Below are 24,473 nucleotides of genomic sequence, written 5' to 3' on the forward strand. Positions count from 1 at the left end.
GTGTTCTTCATCCATCTTAAACAAGGTAATGTGATATAACAAAGCTTTAGCCCCCTGTGAACAAAGAGGGTAAGGGAAACGCTGTGGATGTGGAGTCTGAAATTCAAGGGGTCACTCATGTTGTCTGTAATGTACATGAGCATTGTTTAATGAGCTCCTTTGTTTTGAGGATGTCCGGGAAGAATCATGTTTGCTCGTTCTTTGAGGAAGGGAGTAACAGGTTTTTCCACCCAAGATGAGTCCACCAATATCAGTGTAAATGAGAGGAGTAACAGATAATGCTTTTTCAAACTGGCTTCAGGTAACGTAGTACTGAGGAGACATGAACTTTCAATGGTTGTAGGGATTCTGAAGCTCTCCGGGGAGCCTGAGAAAGTCTTGAACACATTCTGACAATGCTGATGTAGTGCTCAAGAGTTAACATGCATGTCAAATGGTAGAGTCACCCTAACTATCATGCTTATACAAGCTGGAGTTTATATTGGAAATAGAAATACTCACAAGCTTTATAAGCCCAAAGTAAAAGGGATCATAGCCTTTCTTGACATAAAAATGCTACTGAAATTAATACATACCGGTTTCATTTCATTTCCTTCCCAAGGCAAATTGGATTATTTCATGTTCTTTCATTCAACAAATATTTATGAAGCACTGAGACCATGGGAACCAAGATTCAGTGGTAACAAGACACACACCCTGCCCCCTGGGACCTTACACTCAAGTACAAAAATTTATATTTAAAATATCAATGGGAGATTTATGCTTCTGATCAAGATGGCATCATAGGGCCAGATTTATCCTCCCACCTGACACACCAGAAAAGAAGCAACACGTGAAACAATGGCTTTCAAGACCCTGGACATCAGGTTACAAAAGACAGGGATGCTAAGGGATGGGAAACAAGGTGTGCCTATGACTGTCCAGCTTACTGCCTTGAAAGGCTTTCCAGGCTGTGCAGGGAGGGACAGCCCAGGTAGAACCCAGGGGCCTCCTAGAGTTCAGGAGACAGAACTGAGGATTTAGGGAAACCCAGGCAGCTAGAGTTCACAGGACAGAGAAACAGAGAGGTGAGAGCTGCACAGAGAATCCCAGAGATAAACAGAGGGTCCCCCTTGAGTATTCAAGAGAGTACTTACTGATCAAGGCATGTAGTGAGGAACTATCTGAGGCCAGGGAAAGAAGTGCCTGAAAGGGCTAGTGGGAACAGCACTCAGCACTCACACAGGGCCAAGAACAGCACCTATTACTGTCAGCCAGACTGCAGAAACTCTTAGTTCACAGGCACTGGGTAGAGTACTCAGAAGACCATGCCTCAGTATTAGGGAATAATTCCTATAGATGGAGCACTCCTGCAGACCTGCTGACAAATTACAGAAGCAAGGCCCAAAAGGATCAAACTATTTCCAAACAACTTCACTGCATCTCCAAACAAAAGAATTTTTATAGGAATAGATATCCAGTACCCAACAAAGTAAAATTCACAATGCTTGGCATCCATCCAGTCAAAGATTACACGGCATATAAAGAAGCAGAAAAACGTGCTCATGATGGAGAGAAAACTCAGTTGGTACCGATCCAGAGCTGATCTGGATGTCAGAATCAGTGAATGTTAAAAGTTAGAATAACTGTATTCCATATGTTCAAAAACTTAAGTTGATGCATAGAAGATATATTTTTAAAATAGAACAAAAAAAACAAGTCTAATGTCTAGAGATGAAAACTACAATGTCTGAGATGAAAAATACACTGGATAGAATGAATGAAAGATGACTGGATACTACAGAAGAAAAGATCAGTGAACCTGAAGGCATGGCAATAGAAACTACACAAAACATGCATGGAAAAATATAAAAAAAAAAAGCATCAGTGAGCTGCAGGACAGTGATACATATAGAGTCTCCAAAATGAGAGGGGGGAACAGAAAAAATAATGGATGGCTTAATACTCTGCAAATTCTATAGAACTATAAACCCTTCAGACTCAAGAATCTCAACAAACCCCAATCACATGAAATATGAAGAAAATTACGCCTAGGCACATCATAATGAAATTGTTTAGCACTGGTGATTCAGATAATACTTTAAAAGCAGCCAGAGGAAAAAGACCAGAGATATGGATGACAGCCATTTACAAAAGTGCTATTTATAGAACACCATCAAACAATATGAAATATTTAATAAAAAAGATATAAAATACATATATATTGAAAACTACGAACAACTGCTGAGAGAAATTAAAGACCTAAATAAATGGAGAACTAGGACATACATGGGTTGGAAAACTCAATATTGTTAAGGTGTCATTTCTCCCCAAACTGATCTATATACTCAGAAGGGAAAAAGGATGGGCACATAGCCCAAAACAACAGAATAAAGAGTCTAAAAACAAACCCACAAAAATATAGTCTATTGGGTTTTGATAAAGGCTCAATGCAGAAAGGGCAGTTTTTTCAAAAATAACATCAGAACAGCTGAACACCCATATGGGAAAGAAAATGAATCTTGACCTCTATCTCACATTTTATTAAAAAATTAACTCAAAATTGATCACAGACCTAATTGTAAAGCCAAAAACTATAAAACTTCTAGAAGAAAAATAGGGGAAAACCTTTGTAACCTTGGATTAGGTAAAGCTTTTTAAGATACAACACCAAAAGCACAGTCTATAAAAAGAAAAACCTGATAAACTGGACTTCATCAAATTAAAAAACTTCTGCTCTTTGAAAGATACTGTTAAGGGCATGAAAAGGAGCCACAAGGTAGAAGAGAATATTTGCAAAACATGTTATAATGGACTTGTACCCAGAATTGATAAAGAACTCTCAAAACTCAAAAATGAGAAACAACTCAGCCTGAAAAATGGGCAAAAGATTTGAATAGCCATTTCATCAGAGATGTGGGGATGACAAATAAGCTTACGAAAAGATGCTCAACATCATCAGTCTCAGAGAAATGCAAATTAAAACCACAGTGAGACACCACTGTGTGCTTCTTAGAATGGTAAAAATGAAAAAGACTGGCCATACCAAGTGATGAGAAGAAAGAAGAGGAACTGGGACCCTCATGCACTCCTAGTGGCAACATAAAATGGTACAACCACTCTGGAAAACAGTTTGACAGTTTCTTAAAAAGTCAAACGTACACCTACTGTACGAGTCAGTTATTTCACTCCCAGACATTTACCTGAGGGAAATGAAAGCATATGTTAACACAAAGAGTTGTATACAAATGTTGAAAACAGCTTTATTTGGAAGAGCCCAAAACTGGAAACCACCCAGATGTCCATCAATAAGCAAATGGATAAACCTATTCTATGAGATACTATTCAGCAATTAAAAAAACAAACAAAAACCCTCTTGATACATGCTACCACATGGAGGACTCTCAAAATAATTATACTGAGTAGATTAAGCCTCACAAAAAAAGAGTATATATTACATAATTCAACTTACATAAAATTCTAGAAAATGCAACCTAAAGTGTAGTGACAGAAAGCAGATCGGTGTTTGCATGGGAAATGGGGGTGGGTGACACGTGGGGAGGGCAGGAGGGAGAGGTTACAAAAGAGCACAAGGACACTGGGGATGACGGGTAAATTCATGATCTTGATTGTGATGACAGTGTCACTTGGTGTACCCATGTCAACGCTTACCAAATTGTACCACTGAAGTATGTGCAGTCAAGTACCTCCCAGTAAAGCTATTTAAAATATTAATGGACTCCACATTCTAGAGATTCTGGCAGTAGAACTATTATTTTCACCTCGAACATTAATTACTTTTGTACATACTTTGTTTTACTTTGGTAAAAACACTTCAAAACTTTATTTTTAAAGCTGCAACAAGGAAAGCAAAGGGTATAAGCATTAGCTCACTGAAAAACAATGTTATATATCCTAAAAAAATGTACAGGGTGAAAATGAGGAATTCTGATTCATGGACGCAACCAAATCTGACACGATTCTTGACAATGAATAAGACCACTTGGAATCAATTAATTGGTGCCTGCCAGTCATCTTTTTCCTGCACACTGCTGTCGTTCCCAGCCACCGAGCCCTCGGCTTCAGAAACCTGGACCGCGGTTTTCAGTTGGTCTCCCAGCTCCTCTATCAGAGGCCCAGACCTTCCCAGAGCACAAGAAGGGGCAAGTGGCTTACCCTGACTGCCCTCAGACTTCAGGAGGGTCATGTTTCTGCATACCCCACCACCATCAATAAGCAGGGCACTGCCTTCTTCGAGAAGGGGACCCTGCAAAGAACCTCCTGGCTTGGATTCGTTCTCTCGGAGCTCGTCTTGCTCTGAATCCGAGTCTTGGGTTGAGGAGGATGAGGTACTGTCCGATTCCTCTGAATCACTTTCCTCAGGACTGGAGCAAGGTGTCTGCTGCCTGGAAACTGAGCAGGCTGCTTTTAATGCCGTTTCTTCCTCCTGGACAAGAAGGGCTGCTGTTTCCAGTTCTTCCAGTTCTAATCCCAGCTGGGCCTTTGTAAGGGACTCCTTCTTTAAGGCTTCTGCAAGAGCTGCCAATTTTTTGGACCTTGAAAAAAATATATACATATATATTTTTAAAGTTAGGACTATTCATTAAATGGCCTGATGACAACAGGGTACACTACTTTAAAAAATAAAGTTGGACCCATACTTTATATGCTATAACAGAATAAAATCCAAATGAATCAAATATAAAAAGGGAGGCCATTAGAGTACTATGAGGAAACACTGGAGAATTTCTTTGTGAGCCTAGAATGAGGAAGGCCTTTGCAACAATGACTCAAAATTCAGAAGCCACAAAAGGCTAACAAATCCAACTAAAAAAAAAAAAAAAATGAGCTGGTTCTGTAGGGCAAAAAATCATTGTAAGTAAGATCAGAAGACAAATGTAAAATTGTTAAAAATATTTGCAACTCATATCACAGACCAAGGCCTAATCTCCCTAACGGACTTCCTAAAAATAGATAAGAAAATAACAATCCAACAGAAAAATGGGCCCATGATGCAAGCAGACAATTCTCACAAAAGGAAATACAAAAACCACCTTTAAATATAGGAAAAGATACTCAACTTCAGCCAAATAAGAGAAATGCAAATTAAAATCATACTATGATGTATTTTTCACCTATCAGATTAGCAAGAAAACAAACATTTGATAACTCTGTTAACAAAGCTGTGCAGAAAAAAAAAAGGTGCTTTCATACATTGTTTGTGGGAGGTTAAATAGGTACAACTCCTACAAAGGAGATTTTGGCAGTAACTTTCACAACTGAAAATGTACATACCCTTGACCCAGCAATCCCTCTTCTAGAACTTTAGCACACGTAGCAGATATGCTTGTAAATTCCTGCGAGGTGCAAACGGTTACTGCACCAGACTGCTAAGCGAAAGGTTGGTGGTTCAGTCCCTCCAGCGGCACCTTGGAAAAAAAGCCTGGTAATCTCCTTGTAAAAAAATCAGCCACTGAAAATCCTATGGAGCACAGTTCTCTGTCACACATGGGATCGCCATGAGTCAGAATCGACTCGGTGGCAACTGGTTAGCACATATGCTTGCTATATGACTTATGCACAAGGTTATTTATTAAAGCATTGCTTTTAAAACCAAAAACGTTGGAAATAACTAAATGTCTGTCAGTATGGGACTGCTTAAATACGTTAGGGCATATTTATACAAAAGAATACAGCTGTATCAAGAATGAAGCTCTCCACGGGCTAATCCAGATATACTGCTTAATGACAGCAACAACAAACACAGTATATGTATATGTTGCTTCTTATGGAATTAAAAAAAAAAGGGAAGAAATAAAAACAAATATTTGTATTTGCTTGTGTACTTATCAGCAGACACTGGAAAGATGGGGGATGACAGAAGAGAGTGGAGAGAAGGAGACTGCACCCCACACCGTTTTGTATTTAACTCACATAAATGTAATACCTGTTCAAAAATTTTAACGTATGAAAAAGAAAAAAGCACTGTTAGAGTGCAGCACAAAATGCTTTTCCTTTTTATCAGACAGCCATTGCCAGTTATTTCAGAGGATAGTTTTCTCTGAATTACCTGCTAGATTTGTAACATGACACTGCATTGAATAGGTAAACCTTTCCACTATTGAATACATTTAGTTGTTTTGTTTTTGTTTTTTAAAAAGGCAGCATAAACCATACTGAGGTCTCCAAACACCATCTCTATACTGTTCTAGAAAGGAAAATCTTCTGATGTGACAACTGAAAAAATGCAGCAGTGAGTGAAAATGTAAGCATGTTAACGCGGCTTCTGTTGTTGCTGAGTCAGTTCCAACTCATGGTGGCCCCGTGTGTGCAGAGTAGAGCTGCTGTATAGGGTTTTTAAGGCTGTGACCTTCCAGAAGCAGATTACCAGGCCTGGCTTCCAAGGCGCCTCTGAGTAGTTTCAAACCACCAACCTTCAGACTAGCAGTCAAGCATTTAACCCTCTGCACCACCCAGGGACTCCTGACATGGCTTCTGGAAAAAAGCAAACCAAAGCTGTTGCCACTGAGTCAATTCCAACTCACAGCGACCCTACAGGTCAGATTAGAACTCCCCCATAGGGTTTCCAAGGCGCGGCTGGTGGATTTCAACTGCTGACATTTTGGTTAGCAGCCGAGCTCTTTACCACTGTGCCACCAGGGCTAAGGTATGGCTTCTAGTTTTCCCAAACTTCTAAGATTCAGTGACTATGCAAAATGCGTAGCGGCTTTGAGACAAACTGAATTCACAAGATAAATTGCCATTTGTCAAAGTGCAGGCATAGTCCATTCCATAATATTGGGAAAATGAGACTTCATTTCAACTGAGCTGATATGAATGGATGGTGCAATGGGAACTACCAAACAAAGATGGTATTTTTCATCTAAGTGCTTAGATGTATCTGAGACCTTTTTTCCTCAAGATATTTAGAATAAGAATAGTCTGTAAAAAACAAAAACAAGAGGCGGGGCCAAGATGGCAGAGTAGTCAGATGCTTCTTGTGGTCCTTTTTATAACAAAGACCCGAAAAAGCAGGTTAATTGATTATATATGAGAGTCTAGGAGCCCTAAACATCAAAGGCAAAGTTGGGGAGCTGGACTGAGCAGCAGGGAGAGGGAGAGATGGTTCAGAAGCAGCAAGAAGTTGCCAGACCTGACCCGGCAGGAACCGGTACCCTGCAGGCCAGATCAGCTGGCGTGTCCGGTGAGGCAAGCAGTGGTGCTTTGGACGTGTTTTCCACACTGGGAGAGGCTAAATGGTGGAGTCTGCTCAACCCTCCACAACCAGTAAGAAGCAGTGCTCAATTGGCAAAAGATAAGTACATGCATCTAACATAATGCACGGATCAAAAAATACCCCTTTGGGAAAAATCTCTCTCCCATTTACCTACCCACTCCTGCTCTGCACTGGGGCCTGGGCTGGCTTCAGAGATTGCTTCGTCCCCTGGGCCAGAAATAGGACCTGTCATGCACCCTGAGCCATTCTCCCAGCTTTGGAAAGGGAACAAATTAACAAACAGGAAAAAATTACCTGTCAGCTCCCCTAAGCTGGGAGCTAAGGGCAGGCACAACTCCTTTGCCTAGGCACAGGCATAAGGGGTCCACAGACTTTGAATGCCTTTCACCCCTGCACGGACCTGTGTGGGCCCATCACAATAGCATAGTCCTCATTAACACAGTACAACAGGGTATATACCTGAAGCCTAACTTCAAATGTGTCAGCTATATATATGATTCCTGACATTAAACATCACTCTGCCTATTAAGCAGGGTCCTCACCTACCCACATCAGGGGCCTGAGGACTGGTGGCTCCACCCATGACACCTAGCCATCCACAACATGGGTCTAAGAATAAGTGGTGCCTCCCAGTCCTTAGAGCCAACAGCATTGGGTACCCACAGTCCAGGTGCAAAACCCACTCACCTATGTGCTCTAGGGAACAGGCACATGCTTTCCTCCCAGACACTCTGGGGCAGCTATCAGCCCTCTGCCTTGCTCAGCACATGACTCCCTACTGAAGCCAGAAACCTGTGCCTATACCAATCACCCCTGCCCATCTAGGACTATAGGAGAGAGTCTGAACCACACACTTGGTGACCGACTACCTGGACACCTGAGCTGAATCCATACAAGAAAAATAAATGGACTCCTGGGCTCACATACCTAGTAATAGCTCTAACCAGCTGGTGACAGGATATGAGAGGTTAAAGGCACCAATAATCAAACTAGCTCAAACAAGCAGCCTATTTGGGCATATCAAAACAAAATAAGAAACTAGGACACAATAAGCAAACATTAAATAAATAATCTATTGATTGCTCAGAGACAACAGTCAATATGAAATCACATAAAGAGGCACAATATGATGGCTTCAGCAAGCTCCCAAAACAAAGAATCAAGTAATCTTCCAGAGGAAGAGAACTTCCTGGAATTACCAGAGGGAGAAAACAAAAGATTAATATATACAACTCTTCAAGAGATCAGGCAAAACACAGAACAAGCCAAGCAGCCCACAGACAAAGCAAAAGAGGAATGTAAGAAGATTAGAGAAGAACATAATGACAAATTTAACAGGCTGCAAGAATCCACAGAGAGGCAGCAAACAGAAATCCAGAGTATTAACTATAAAATTACAGAATTAGACAACTCAATAAAAAATTGCAGAAATAGAACTGAGGCAATGGAAATCAGAATTAGTGAGACTGAAGATGAAGCAATTGACACCAACTTATTTGAGGAAAAATCAGATAAAAGAATTTAAAAAATTATGTGGGACTCTATCAAGAGGGATAACCTACAAGTGATCGGAGTACCACAACAGGGGGGGAATAACAGAAAATACAGACATAATTGTTGAAGATTTGCTGGCAGAAAACTTCCTAGATACTGTGAAAAATGAGATGTCTATCCAAGACGCTCATTGAACCCCATACAAGATACATCCCAAAAGAAAGTCACCAAGACATACTACAATCAAACTTGCCAAAACCAAAGAAAGAGAGAGAATTTTAAGAGTAACTAGGTATAAACAAAAAGTCATCTACAAAGAAGAGTCAATAAGACTAAACTCTGACTACTCAGCAGAAACCATGCAGGCAAGAGGGCAATGGGATGACATACATAAAGCCTTGGGGTAAAAATAGCCTGCCAAGAATTATATATCCAGCAAAACTGTCTCTCAAATATGATGGCAAAATTAGGGCATTTCCAGATGAAGAGAAGTTTAGGGAATTTGCAAAAGCCAAAAAAAAAAAAAAAATTACAAGAAATACTAAAGGGAGTTCTCTGGTTAGAAAATCAATAATATCAGGTAGCAACCCAAGACTAGAACACAGGACAGAACAACCAGATATCAACTCAGATAGGGAAGTCACAAAAATAAATCAAAGCTGGAACACTGAAAATAGGGAAACAGAGACATCAATATGTAAAAGATGACAACATTAAAACAAAAAAGATAGACTAAAAAATGCAGTCACAGATCTTTCATATGGAAAGGAAGTCAAGGCGATATAAAGAAATAAAAGATTGGTTTAAACCTAGAAAAATAGCAGTAAATATTCAGGTAACCACAAAGGAAACTAACAATCCTCACATCAAAATAAAAAACAAGAAAAACATACTCAGGAAAATACAAAATCAACAACAATGAAAAAGATGAAAAGAAAATACATAAAGAAAAATGACTCAGCACAGAAAATAAAGTGGAACAAAGAAACTGTCAACAACACACAAAAAAGAGACATCAAAATGACAGCACTAAGCTCATAAACCTATCAATAATTATGCTGAATGTAAATGAACTAAATGCACCGATACAGAGAGAGAGTGGCAAAATGGATTAAAAAAACACAATCCATCTGTATGCTGCCTACAAGAGACACATGTTAGACTTAAAGATACAAACATACTGAAACTCAAAGGATGGAAAAAATATATCAAGTGAACAACAATCAAAAAAGAGCAGGAATGGGGAATATTTATTTCTGGCAAAGTAGACTTTAAAGTAAAATCCACCACAAAGGATAAGAAAGGATACTATATAATGACTAAAGGGGCAATAACACCAGGAGGACATAACCATATTAAATATTTACGCACCCAATGACCGGGCTCCAGAATATATAAAACAATCTGTAGCAGCACTGAAAAGAGAAATAGACAGCTCCACAATAACAGTAGGAGACTTCAACACACCACTTTCAGTGAAGGACAGAACATCCAGAAAGAAGCTCGATAAAGACATGGAAGATCTAAATGCCACAATCAACCAACTTGACCTCACAGACATACACACAACACTCTACCCAACAACAGCCAAATATACTTTCTTTTCCAACGCACATGGAACATTCTCCAGAATAGACCACATATTAGGCCATAAAGCAAGCCTTAACAGAATCCAAAGCATCAAAATATTACAGAGTATCTTTTCTGACCGTAAAACCATAAAAATAGAAACCAATAACAGAAAAAGGAAAAAAAAAATGGAAATTGAACAACAGCTTGCTCAAAAACTACTGGGTTACAGAAGAAATTAAGGACAGAATAAAGAAATTCACAGAATCAAATAAGAACATAAACACATCCTACCAGAACCTCTGGCACACAGCAAAACCAGTGCTCAGAGGTCAATTTATAGCAATAAATGCATACGTCCAAAAAGAAGAAAAGGCCAAAATCAAAGTATTAACCTCACACTACGACAAATAGAAAGAGAGGAGCAAAAGAAGCCCTTGGGCACCAGAAGAAAGGAAATAAAAAAAATTAGAGCAGAATTAAATGAAATAGAGAATAGAAAAACAACTAAAAGAGTTAACAAGACCAAAAGCTGGGTTTTTTGAAAAGATCAACAAAATAGATAAACCATTGGCCAAACTGACAAAAGAAAAACAGGAGATGAAGCAAATAACCTGAATAAGAAATGAGATGGGCTATATCACAACAGACCCACCTGCAATGAAAAGAATCATAACAAATAATATGAAAAACTGTACTTTAACAAATTTGAAAACCTAGAGAAATGGACAAATTTCTAGGAACATGCTACCTACCTAAACTCACAGAGGTAGAACAACTAAATATATCTATAACAAAAGAAGAGATTGAAAAGGTATTTTAAAAACTTTCAGTTAAAAAAACCCCTGGCCCTGACAGCTTCACTGGAGAGTTCTACCAAACTTTCAGAGAAGAGTTAATACCACTACTACTAAAGGTATTTCAGAGCATGGAAAAGGACAGAATACTCCCAAACTCATTCTATGAAGCCAGCATAACTCTGATACCAAAACTAGGTAAAGACACCACAAAAAAAGAAAATTACAGACCTATATCCCTCATGAACTTAGATACAAAAATCCTCAACAAAATTCTAGCCAACAGAATTCAACAATATATCAAAAAAATAATTCACCATGACCAAGTGGGATTCATACCATATGCAGGGATGGTTCAACATCAGAAAAACAATCAATGTAATCCATCATACAAATAAAACAAAAGACAAGAGCCACATGATCTTATCAATTGATGTGAAAAGGCATTTGACAAAGTCCAACACCCATTCATGATAAAAACTCAGCAAAATAGGAACAGAAGGAAAATTCCTCAACATAATAAAGGGCATTTATACAAAGCCAATAGCCAACATCATCCTAAATGGAGAGAGTCTGAAAGCATTCCTCTTGAGAACGGGAACCAGACAAGGGTGCCCTTTATCACCACACTTAATCAACATCGTGCTGGAGGTCCTTGCCAGAGAAGTTAGAAATAGAAAAAGAAATAAAGGGCATCCAAATTGGTAAGGGAGAAGTAAAAGTATCCCTATTTGCAGATGACATGATCTTATACACAGAAAAACCCAAAGAATCCACAAGAAAACTACTGGAACTAACAGAAGAGTTCAACAAAGTATCAGGATACAAGATAAACACAGAAAAATCAGTTGGATCCCTTTATACCAACAAAAAGAACTTCAAGGAGGAAATCATCAAATCAATACCATTTACAATAGCCCCCAAGAAGATAAAATACTTAGGAATAAATCTAACCAGACATGTAAAAGACCTATACAAAAAAAACTACTAGACGCTACTGCAAGAAACCAAAAAAGACCTATATAAGTGGAAAAACATACTTTGCTCATGCATAGGAAGATTCAACATTGTGAAAATGTCTGTTCCATCCAAAGCGATCTACAGATACAATGCAAACCCGATCCAAATACCAATGGCAGTTTTTAATGAGATGGAGAAACAAATCACCAACTTCATATGAAAAGGGAAGAGGCCCCAGATAAGTAAATCATTACTGAAGAAGAACAAAGTGGGACGCCTCACATTACCTGATTTTAGAACGTATTATACTGCCATAGCAGTCAAAACAGCCTGGTACTGTTACAACAACAGATACGTAGACCAACGGAACAGAATTGAGAATCCAGACGTAAATTCATCCACCTATGAGCAGCTGACATTTGACAAAGGCCCAAAGTCAGTTAATTGGGGAAAAGACAGTCTCTTTAACAAACGGTGCTGGCATAACTGGATATCCATCCTCAAAAAAATGAAACAAGACCCATACCTCACACAATGCACAAAAACTAACTCAAAATGGATCAAAGACCTAAATATAAAATCTAAAACAATAAAGATCATGGAAGAAAAAATAGGGACAATATAAGGAACCCTAATACATCCCATAAACAGAATACGAAACATTACTAACAATGCACAAACACCAGAAGAAAAACTAGATAACTAGGAGCTCCTAAAAATCAAATTCTTATGCTCATCAAAAGACTTCACCAAAAGAGTAAAAATACAACCTACAGGCTGAGGAAAAATTTTTGGCTATGACAAATCCAATCAGTGTCTAATCCCTAAAATCTACAAGATACTGTAAAACCTTAACAACAACAACAAAATAACCCAATTTCAAAACGGGCAAAGGATATGAGCAGGCACTTAACCAAAGAAGGCAGCTAACATGAGGAAATGCTCACAATCATTAGCCATTAGAGAAATGCAAATCAAAACTACAATGAGATACCATCTCACCCCAACAAGGCTGGCATTAATCCAAAAAACACAAAATAGTAAATGTTGGAGAGGCTGGGGAGAGACTGGAACACTTATACACTGCTGGTGGGAATGTAAAATGGTACAACCACTTCGAAAATTGATTTGGTGCTTCATTAAAAAGCTAGAAATAGAACTACCATATGATCCAGCAATCCCACTCTTTGGAATATATCCTAGAGAAATAAGAGCCCTCACACGGATATATGCACACCCGTGTTCACTGCAGCATTGTTTACAATACGAAAAGATGGAACCAACCTAGGTGCCCATCAACAGATGAATGGGTAAACAAATTGTTATACTTACAAAATGGAATACTACTCAATGATAAAGAACAACGATGAATCTGAGAAACATCTCATAACATGGATGAATGTGGAAAGTATTATGCTGAGTGAAATTAGTCACAGAAGGACAAATATCGTATGAGACCACTATTATAAGAACTCAAGAAAAGGTTTAAACACAGAAGAAAACATTATTTCATAGTTATGAGGCTGGGGAGGGAAGGAAGGGGGAATTTAGTAACTAGATAATAGACAAGAATTATCTTAGGTGAAGGTAAGGACAACACACAATATAGGGGAAGTCAGCACAACTGGACTAAACCAAAAGCTAAGACGCTTCCTGAATACAACCAAACACTTTGAGGGGCAGAGTAGCAGACGCGGGGGTCTGGGGACCATTGTTTCAGGGACATCTAGGTCAACTGGCATAACAAAGTTTATTAAGAAAATGTTCTGCATCCCACTTTGGTGAGTGGCATCTGGGGTCTTAAACGCTAGCAAGCAGCCATCTAAGATGCACCAATTGGTCCCAACCCACCTGGAGCAAAGGAGAATGAAGGACACCAAAGACACAAGGAAAATATGAGCCCAAGAGACAGAAAGGGCCACGTAAACCAGAGACTCCATCAGCCTGAGACCAGAAGAACTAGATGGTGCCTGGCTACCACCAATGACGGCCCTGACAGGGAATACAACAGAGAGTCCTTGGTGGAGCAGGAGAAAAGTGGGGTGGAGAACTCAAATTCTAGCAAAATGACCAAACTTCATGGTCTGACTGAGACTGGAGGAACCCCAGAAGACATGGCCCTTGGACTCTCTGTCAGCCCAAAATTAAAGCCATTCCTGAAGCTAACTCTTCAGACAAAGATTAGACTGGACTATAAGACACAAAATGGTACTTGTGAAGGGTGTGCTTCTCAGCTCAAGTAGATACATGAGACTAAATGGGCAGCTCCTTTCTGGAGGTGAGACGAGAAGACAGAGAGGGACAGGAGCTGGTTGAATGGACATGGGAAATACGGGGTGGCAAGGAGGAGTATGTTGTCACATTACAGATAGAGTAACTAGGGTTACATAACAATGGGTGTATAAATTTTTTATGAGAAACTAATTTGAACTGTAAGCTTTAACTTAAAGCACAATAAAAAATAAACAAGGAAACAATAATAACAGCCAGTTGCCAGCTGATTCCAACTCATGGCTACTCCCTGTGTGTCACTGTACAACAGCGCTCTATAGGGTTTTTTTCTGCTGACTTTTCAAAAGTCTATCACCAGGCCTTAGTTCCAGTGCACCTCTGGGTGGACTCAAACCTCCAATGGCTGACCTCTGTATGGGGATGCTATTCTCCTGCTGCTTCTTCACAAGTACAATTCTGGACATGGAAGCACCACCACAGTAAGTGTTTCAGGGCGCAGCAGAGGCACAGTGGGGTGAATCAGACAGGGACAGCAGCCATCGCTGATGGGTTACCTTTCTCTTAAGAAAACTCAATTTCAGTGAAGCAGTTTTCGGAGTTCAGAAAAGGGGGTTGGCTAGGGTACAGTGGAAAACTAAGGTCAGCTAGAGTTAATTAATGATTCATCAATGGGCTATAAAACCCAGGATGAACTTTTATCACATTGGGACATTTAAAAAAGCATAGTTAGAGAATAAAATAGATGCAATATAATTTGCATCATGTCCAAGGTAGACCACCATGCATTTTGTTCTTATTTTAATTTGTATTCTGCTTTAAGTGAAAGTTTACAAATCAAGTCAGTCTCTCAACAAAAATTTATATACACCTTGCTATGTACTCCTAATTGTTCTCCCCCAGTAAGACAGCACACTCCTTCCCTCCACTCTCTTTTTTCGTGCCCATTTGCCGCCACCACGTATTTTGAAATACTGACTACCAGGTAAAGGATCTGGAGTTGGTGGATCAGTTTAAAACATCTCTGGCCCAAGGCCCAGTCACCTGAGGAATATGTTCACCACCATACTTGTCGCTGAAGGGGTTCCTCTTTGGGCAGTGACACACAGCTTTAAGGGATAAAGAGACATAAACTGGGGAACTCTTTGTAAATTGTTAGAATAAAAATGTTAAAATAAAAGCTTTTACTTCCTGACCATGCGTGTCACATTTTTAATAACCACAACAAACGCTTCTACAATATAGGAAAGATGATGTCCCACAAACATGACCGCACTTGTTCCTAACACAACTCCGTGAGTCAGTTTTATTACTACCCTTATGTCACAGGCAACGGGTTGGTTTGGTTTTGGTTACATTACAGATGAGGAAACAGAAACTGAGAGGACTTAAAAGGTCTGCTGAAACTCATCCAGCTTTTAAGTGGCAGTCAAGGCCGGAATCGCAGTCCTCTTCCTATCCCACCACAGACAGCGATGGCTGCCGCCGTCAAGCTGACCCCGACGCACAGTGACTTTATATACAACAGAATGAAACGCTGCCTAGTCCTGTGTCACCCTCACGATCGCCAGCATGTTTGAGTCCATCATAGTCCCTACTGTGCCAATCCATCTCTCCAAGGGTCTCCCTGACCCTCGCTGGCCCTCTGCTTTACCAAACGTGACGTCGTCCTCCAGCAACTGATCCCTCCTGATGATCAAAGCAAGCAGGTCCAGACAACGTTCCATGGTGATTCAGAAGGCTCTCCTTGGCTAACTTTCGGAAGTAGTTCACCAGGCCTTACTTCCTAATCTGTCTTACTCTGGAAGCTCTGCTGAAACCTGTCCACTGTGGATGACACTGCTGGTATGTGAAATACAGGTGGCAGAACTTCCAGCATCACAACAATACACAAGGCACCACAGTACGACAAACCGACAGACAGGTAGATCCCGCCACAGGACCTCCCTTAAATACCCAGGCTCTTCAGAACACGTTCCTCACTGCTCCTCAGTTTGCTCATCTTTCAAGCGAGCAAGTTCTGACTTCTACAAGGCCCTGAAATTTCCAGAGTAGCTGTGACTAATATCTTTAGCTTAACAACCTTAAATGAAGTATAGATGTAACCTTTAATTATAGAGATTTGGAATAAAAGGGGGAAAAATTGCATTATTTTTGTATTACTGAGTATATTAAACACATCGATTCTCAAGCTGAACCCACTTAGATCTTCGTTGTTGTCTACTATAAATGAATTGTGCTCTGTCTTCTATAACAGTGTAAACTTGGAATTTCACAGCCTCTCGCTGGCAATCCTCTTTTCAGAAAGCGTATACCCACATATGGTGGGACTTAGGAAAAAAGTCAGCTGCAAAAGGTAATCCTCCTTTGAGAGTAGAAAGTGACAGGGATGAACCGTGTGACTCCAACAGGAAATCATGTCTATTACCAGCTGACGTAAATTTTATCCTTCAGGGAAATGTTTGTTTCTCACTGTCTTAGTCATCTAGTGCTGCTGTAACAGAAATACCACAAGTGGATGGCTTTAACAAAGAGAAAATTATTTCCTCATAGTAAAGTAAAGTAGGCTAAAAGTCCAAATTTGGTGCATCAGCTCCAGGGGAAGGCTTTCTCTCTGTTGGCTCTGGAGGAAGGTCCTTGTCCTCAATCTTCCTCTGGTCAAGGAGCTTCTCAGCTGTAGGGACCCCAGGTCCAAAGGAAACACTCTGCTCCTGGTGCTGCTTTCTTGGTGATATGAGGCCCCCAGCTCTCTGCTTGCTTCCCTTTCCTTTTATCTCTTGAGAGATAAAAGGTGGTGCAGGCCACACCCCAGGGAAACTCCCTTTACATTGGATCAGGAATATGACCTGGGTAAGGGTGGTGGTACAACCCCACCCTAACCCTTTTAACATAAAATTACCATCTCGAAACAGAGGGCAGCCACAGAATACTGGGAATTATGGCCTAACCAAGTTAATACACACATTTTTGGGGGACATAATTCAATCCATGACACTCACTTTTAGCATTACACTGTGTCTAAAGTGGTCCTTATTAACTGCACCACCTTCATCAAGTGAATCTATTTCTATTTCGTATTATCCCACTTCTAGTTGGCTAGTTTCCAAAACCACTTGGCTAGTTTATGAAATTAATAATAAAGTTCTGAGAAAAACCAGAAGCTTACAGAAGACACACTCTGAACTCTCCCCTCAAAAAATGCTAAGAAAAAAAAGTGCTTAAAATTTTCCAAGATATCATTGGTGTAGAATGTGGCTCAATAGTCTGAGGAATGAAAGCTGGATTTATTTTTATTCATTCATTTTACACAGATAACTCAGCAATCACTGTTTGCAAAAAAAAGGGAAATTATTCCTTTGGGGAAAAAAATTTAAGCCATGAAAAAGTAGCATTTTTGTTCTTTCAACCACTGGTACAATCGGAGTTGGTTCTAAGTCTGTCTCTCCTTGTAAATTCTAGAATCTACTTCTGTAATGGCCTGTTATGGGTTGAACTGTGTCCCCCCAAAATGTGTCAAGTTGGCTAGGCCATGATTCCCAGTATTGTGTGGCTAACCTCCATTTTGTGATCTGGTGTAATTATCCTATGTGTTGTAAATCCTAACCTCTATGATATTAATGAGGCAGGATCAGAGGTGGTTATGTTAATGAGGCTAAATATAGTCTACAGGATTAGGTTGTATCTTGACTCAAACTCTTTTGAGATATAAAAGAAAGAAGCAAGCAGATAGGAGAGGGACCTCATACCACCGAGAAAGACGAGCCAGGAGCAGAGCATGTTCTTTGGACCTGGGGTCCCTGTGCTGACAAACTCCTAGGCCCACAGGAAAATTGATGACAAGGATCTTCCCCTAGAGCCGAGACAGAGAGAAAGCCTTTCCCTGGAGCTGGTGCCCTGAATTTGGACTTCTAGCCTCCTATACTGTGGGAGAATAAATTTCTGTTTGTTAAATCCATCCACTTGTGGTATCTCTGTTATATAGCAGCATTAGATAGCTAAGACATGACCTTACCATTTCAGAAAGCACTTAGGGTAAGTTAGTAGTTTTTCATTGCCATACTGAAAACCAACCAGGTGAGATCATACCAAAAAGCCTTGTCGAATGACATTATTATTTTACAAGAGCTCTTACAAAAACCCGGTACCGTTTGATATACTCAAGAACATATAATGCTGAGTTTACCCACTGTACTTACAGTTCTACAGAAGTGAAGAACTTCTACCTATTAAGAATGTATTAATTGTAGATTGAAGAGAACTCAGCATTTAAGAGACATGACACTAAGATCATACTAATGTCATATTTTAATAAAATGATACTCAAACAGGTTTTTCTTACAATGTTATTGAAACTACAATCCTACCGTGTAATTTAGAAAGAAAAAAAAAATCCTTTCATTCTGTTTATATATGTGAGACAATATCCTTTTTAGAGGATTTTTTAAAATTAAAGACTACGTTCTGACAAGTCAACATAAATACAACTACTGTGAAAGAGTAATAGTGACAGCTGAAAGTACACGGCTTTAACATGGCTAAGCTGATATAAAATTTCCTCAATTATTAAAAACTTGGTGACTAGGTTAAAAAAAAAAAGAGAGAAGGGGATCTATAACCTTATGAAACAGCCAAAACAACGTGCACAGGAAGCCCTGAAATACAGGAAAAAGAAAGCTGGGTATAAAGAGAAAGCACACATCCTGTTTCTTGCTGTAGAGTTTTGTCTCAAACTATGAATCAACTTTTCACCACTTCCTGCAATAACAGGTCTACTATAAATCTCGTAGTAACTGACTAGGTTTCATTTCCTCTGCCAAAACCTGCTCACCAGCAAGGCATGACATACTGACACTAGAGCCACCAATTGGTTGTGTAAGAGAGGGCTCCAGTGAGGCAATTCAAGAAATATTCCAAATTGGACAATGGAGTATACTGGCTAACTTGGCCTTTTAATCCCAAAGGATAACCCCCACCCCAACACACACGCACAGTCTCAGGTTCAATCTGGGAACAAACTTTCTTCTTAAAGGGCACTAATGATAATGACAGAGTCATCACTCCTCTCTACTGGAAAGTACCGGTCCCAAACTTAAGGATCCTCTGCTCAAAACACATTTAATGCTGCCTGATCTAAAAGGCAGCATTATAGCTTTGAGTAGAAGTTGTGAGTGAAACTCATATCTTGAATCTTCTCTGAGAGCTACCACGAAAACCAAACTCCAGTTGATGCACACATGAACACAGGATTGTCGGCTGTTATTCCCTAACAATGTAAACCATTTCTAAGCTAGTCATTAAAGGAAAGATTCTATCTCTTTGAGCAAGAAACTACTGTATTAATACAGAACAGATGGCAAGGTAAGAGTTATTTAAAGCATATTTAGTTTGGGCCAATGAAATAACCTTTCTCTCAATTTCCAACTAAACCTTACGCCATTTTGTGGGCCTGTGTTATGAAAAAACAGCCAGTCCATGGACCCACCACCTGTCTGCCAGTCTGTCATATTGTGGTGGTTTCAGTGTCACTATGATGCTGGGAAGCTATGCCACCAGTATTTCAAATACCAGCAGGGTCACCCATGGTGGACAGATTTCAGCAGGGCTTCCAGACTAAGACAGACAAGTAAGAAAGGCCTGGTAATCTACTTTCAAAAATTAGCCAATGAAAACCTTATGGATCAGAACAGAATACTGTCAGACTGGGTTCAAACATACCAAAGATTGTGAACATGGTGTAGGACTGGGCAATGTTTCGTTCTGTTATACAGGTGGTCACCATGAGTTGAAGCCAACTCAATGACAGCCAACAACAACACTCCATGGAAATCAGTGGAGCAATTTTCTGAAAATCCTCTATAGCTATAATAAATAGGTAGCAGGGGTTAATGGAGGATAATGAAGACCAAAAAAAGCTCACTTAAAATAAATCAACTTAAAATGGAGGTAAAACTTAACAGTAAATAATGACAAAAGGGTAAGGCTTCACGTTGAAACAAAACCACAAACTACAAAAATAAGTTTACAGTAAATTTGACATTGTTAATTATATTTAGGTTATAACTTCGACTATATACTATTTCTTAAAATAACGGAGGACCCAAACATTAGTTGTAACTATAATTGTTCTAAGAAAATTATATTATAGCACCATATGACATTCACCACTTCAAACTCGACTTTTGAGGCAGAACCACAGAGGGTAATTTTAGACAGAAATCAAGGGCATCATCAGTTTTCTCAAGGGCCTCTCATCATGTGATGCTTAAATAAGTCCTTTAATATGCAAAACAAGGACTTTTGTCCTATGGCTACTGTCATTAATGTACAATTTTCTTTTATTTAACTGGTCTCACTCTTCCAGGCCTCACTGTCAGAGGCTGTGTGTGTGATCCAAGCATGGCTCCCATATTACTTTCACTGCCTTCATGAAATCCTGCAGCTTTTTTTATTTTTGCCATTTCATATTGCAATTTGCACTGTACAGTATCAAGGAGACCAGGTGGCGCAGTGGTTAAGTGCTCGGCTACTAACTGAAGGGTTGGCGGTTCCAACCTACCAGCGGTTCTCCAGGAGAAAGATACATGGCAGACTGCCCCCGTAAAGATTACAGCCTTGGAAACCCTATGGGCAGCTCTACTCTGTCTTATAAGATGGCTATGAGTTGGAATTGGCTCTAGGGTGACAGGTTTGGTTTGGGGGTTTTGGTATGATGTAAACAATTAACAAGAGGCCAAACAACAACACTGTCAGGATGAGCAGGGGGATGCCAGGAAGGAAACAATATGCTAGAATGGAGACTAAATTTATTACATGGCTTGATCATTAAAAAAAAAACTATTTTTGTGTTTTGGCTACCATCACTTCTCTTTGTGATAAGCGCAGAAACCCGAAAAATGACTATTCAGAAATAAGAACCCTGCATGACACATACAGGTGGTTGGCCTAAAGAGACCCACCGGAGGTTTATTCTTCTAAGGAACACAGAAATTACCTCTTCTGACACTTTCATTTTATAAATGAAGTTGTTATGATTGGCTGCTTTGAGGAAGTGTCTAAGTTTGTGTGACTTAAACTGGAAGAGTTGGAATTAGATCTTAATCCCACGGTTTCCAAGCTCAGAAGGCTGTTCTCTTTTGCCTGTGCCAAGGCAGTTGTTATGACAGTAATAGGAATTTTTTAATCTTTGAAAGAAACAGTAGAAAATTTCAATGCTACTTAACTCCTGTGGCAAAGCCAACTTGGCTGGGATGTAACGGAGCGTAGGCAAATGCAGTGTGAGGAAACCGAAGCTCCGCAACAGGCAGTGTCAAACCATTCTTTAAGGAAATGATATTGACCGTCCCGTAGAAGACCCTGGCAGAAAATAACTCTTCTCTTCTTGAAATGTTATAAAGATATCAAGATAAAAATCACAAAAGAGACCTACCCTTTTAACAAAAATTAAGCCAGTTGTGTTTTACAATTGGATTAATAAATAAATGCTCTTAGAAGGACAATTCCAACAATTCTACAATTATGCCATTTCCTCTTTTCTTTTTTAAGTTTATGAGCTCTAGTCCTTGTAGGTCCCTGGGTAGGGCAAAGAGTATGTGCTCGACTACTAATCTAAAGGTTGGAAGTTTAAACCCATCCAGTGACACTACAGAAGAAAAGTCCTGGTGATACGTTTCTGCAAGGTTACAGCCAGGAAAACCCTTCGGAGAAGTTCTACTCTACAACACATGGGGCTTTCCAGGAGTTGAGATTGACTTTATGGCAATGGGTTTTTTTTTTTTTTTCCCAGTCCTTAAGTAGAGAATAAAAATGAATGTTCATTGGTTCATTGATATATACGATACAGAGGACTACAGGTTCCCTGCAGGGCGCAAATGCTTAAGTGCTTGACTACTAACTGAAAGACTGGTGGTTTGAACTCACCCTGGAAGACAGGCCTGGCCATCTGCTTCTGAAAGGTCAGAAACTTAAAATCCTTACGGAGCAGTTCTACTCTGCACACACCGTGAGTTGTGTGTCACCATGAGTTAGAGTTGACTCAATGGCAACCAATAAAAACATCAGACTACAGATCAAAAAAAGGAGGGAAAGAGGGATAAAATCTTTAAATTTCCTTGAATAACACAGTCAAATTAGTATAGCAACCAGCTACTTTAAAGACTCAACCACTTCTTCGATGCTATGTAATGGGACAAAACTTCCTCTTCAGCCTCAGTCAGTAGTAATAGCTCACATGCCCTGAATACTGACTCCAGACAGGTTCTGAGTATTTTACATGGGTTAACTCATTCAGTACTCACAGCAACCCTGAGATACGTACTATTACTATCCCTACTACTAAAAGGGAGAAGGAAACCTTGGTGATGTACTGGTTAAGAGTTATGGCTGCTAAACAAAAGGTCAGCAGTTCAAATCCACCAGGGGCTCCTTGGAAACTCTATGGGGCAGTTCTACTCTGTCCTATAGGGTCACTATGAGTCAGAATTGACTCGATGGCAACGGGTTTGTTCTTGGTTTGTTTAGAAAGAAAGTGAGCCATGGAGGCCCCCAAAGAAGTTATCAGAAAGAAACTCTAGAGGTCCCAAGCAAAATACTTCTTACTATAATATGTTAGTAAAGTTACATAGGGCTTTCTTTTGGTACACAACTATATATAGAATCATTTATTTCAATCTTCAAATGATTAAATGCTGGGCCCCATGTCTAAAAAGTCACTGTTATGGATTGAACTGTGTCCCCAAAAATGTGTGTCAACTTAGCTAGGCCATGATTCCCAGTATCGTGTGACTGTCTACCGTTTTGTCATCTGATGTGATTTTCCTATGTGCTGTAAATCCTGCCTCTATGATGTTAATGAGGCAGGAGTAGAAGCAGTTATGTTAGTGAGGTAGAACCAATCTATAAGATTAGGTTGTACCTTGGGTCAATCTCTTTTGAGATTTAAAAGAGAAAAGCAAACAGAGAGACGGGGACCTCATACCAGCAAGAAAGTACGCACAGGGCTCCCTGAGCCTGAGAAGCTCCTAAACCAGGGGAAGATTGATGACAAGGACCTTTCCCCAGAGCCCACAGAGAGACAAAGCCTTCTCCTCGTGCCCTGAACTTGGACTTCTAGCCTACTAGACTGTGAGAGAATAAATGTCTGTTTGTTAAAAACATCCATCCACCTGTGGTATTTCTATTACAGCAGCACTAGATGACGAAGAGTCACATACCAAAACTCCCTTCCTGTACAGCAGGAGCAAAAGCAGCTGAGCTTTGGGCAAGGAGACTGGCTAGCGGACCAGCAGTGACTTTGTAGAACAGCCTGTACACCTCTCTTTCTCACAATTTTAGAGCAAAGTACTTGATTTTATATTTAAAAAAAAAAAAAAAAAAAGCAAGGTTGCTATGGCAGTGCTACATACTGTAAGAGAACGACTCTGTAGGTGAAAGTTTACCAAATCTAGAGAAGCTATCATCTGTCTTATTAGCAACATCCCTCTGAGAAGTGGAAAAGCAGGGGTGATAAACAGGTTAAGAAAGGTACAACGTTCAGAGAGCTGTTTACAAGCCATGCAATCCATTCCATTTTTGAAAGAGTCTTACATGGACCCTGGGCCAAATCAAATTAGCAGAGATAGAAATGTGGCCCTCATAAATTTGTCACATCTCTTTGTACTCCCCTCCACATGACAGCAGAACTGCTTCACTGAAGTGTGCTTCACTGTAATCCCAAAAGCTGGAGGGGTTTCAAGACTGGTTTTAAAAACAGTCCCATGATCTCAAGAGCAAAAAGACAAATAATCCAGTTAAAAAATGGGCAAAGGATGTGAACAGATACTTCACCAAAGAAGATATTCAGGCTGCTATAAGACACATGAGGAAATGCTTGAGATCATTAGCCCTTAGAGAAATGCAAATGAAAACTACAGTGAAATACCATCTTGCCCCAACATTACTGGTGCTAATTAAAAAAAAAAAAAACAGAAAATAACTAATGTTGGAGAGGTTGCAGGGAGATTGGAACTCTTATGCTCTGCTGATGGGAATGTAAAGTGGTACAGTCACTATGAAAAATGATATGCTGCCTCTTCAAAAAGCTAGAAATAGAAATACCATACGATCCAGTAATTCCACTTGTAGGAATATATCCTAGAGAAATAAGAGCTGTCACACAAATAGACATATGCACACCCATGCTCATTGCTGCATTATTCACAGTAGCAAAATGA

General features: G+C 39.7%; 1 protein-coding gene across 1 annotated transcript in view; it reads right to left on the bottom strand.

The window, feature by feature from the left end:
* Nucleotides 1-3,222: 3,222 nt before the first annotated feature.
* Nucleotides 3,223-24,473, bottom strand: part of SHQ1 (SHQ1, H/ACA ribonucleoprotein assembly factor) — a 135,621-nt gene continuing 114,370 nt past the window's right edge. Inside the window, exon 11 of the mRNA XM_049862428.1 lies at nt 3,223-4,535. Within this exon, the coding sequence (XP_049718385.1) occupies nt 3,989-4,535 (547 nt within the window). The 3' untranslated portion in view covers nt 3,223-3,988. The remainder of the gene's footprint in view (nt 4,536-24,473) is intronic.

This window comes from Elephas maximus, chromosome 20 (genome assembly GCF_024166365.1).
Source record: "Elephas maximus indicus isolate mEleMax1 chromosome 20, mEleMax1 primary haplotype, whole genome shotgun sequence".
NCBI lineage: Eukaryota > Metazoa > Chordata > Mammalia > Proboscidea > Elephantidae > Elephas > Elephas maximus.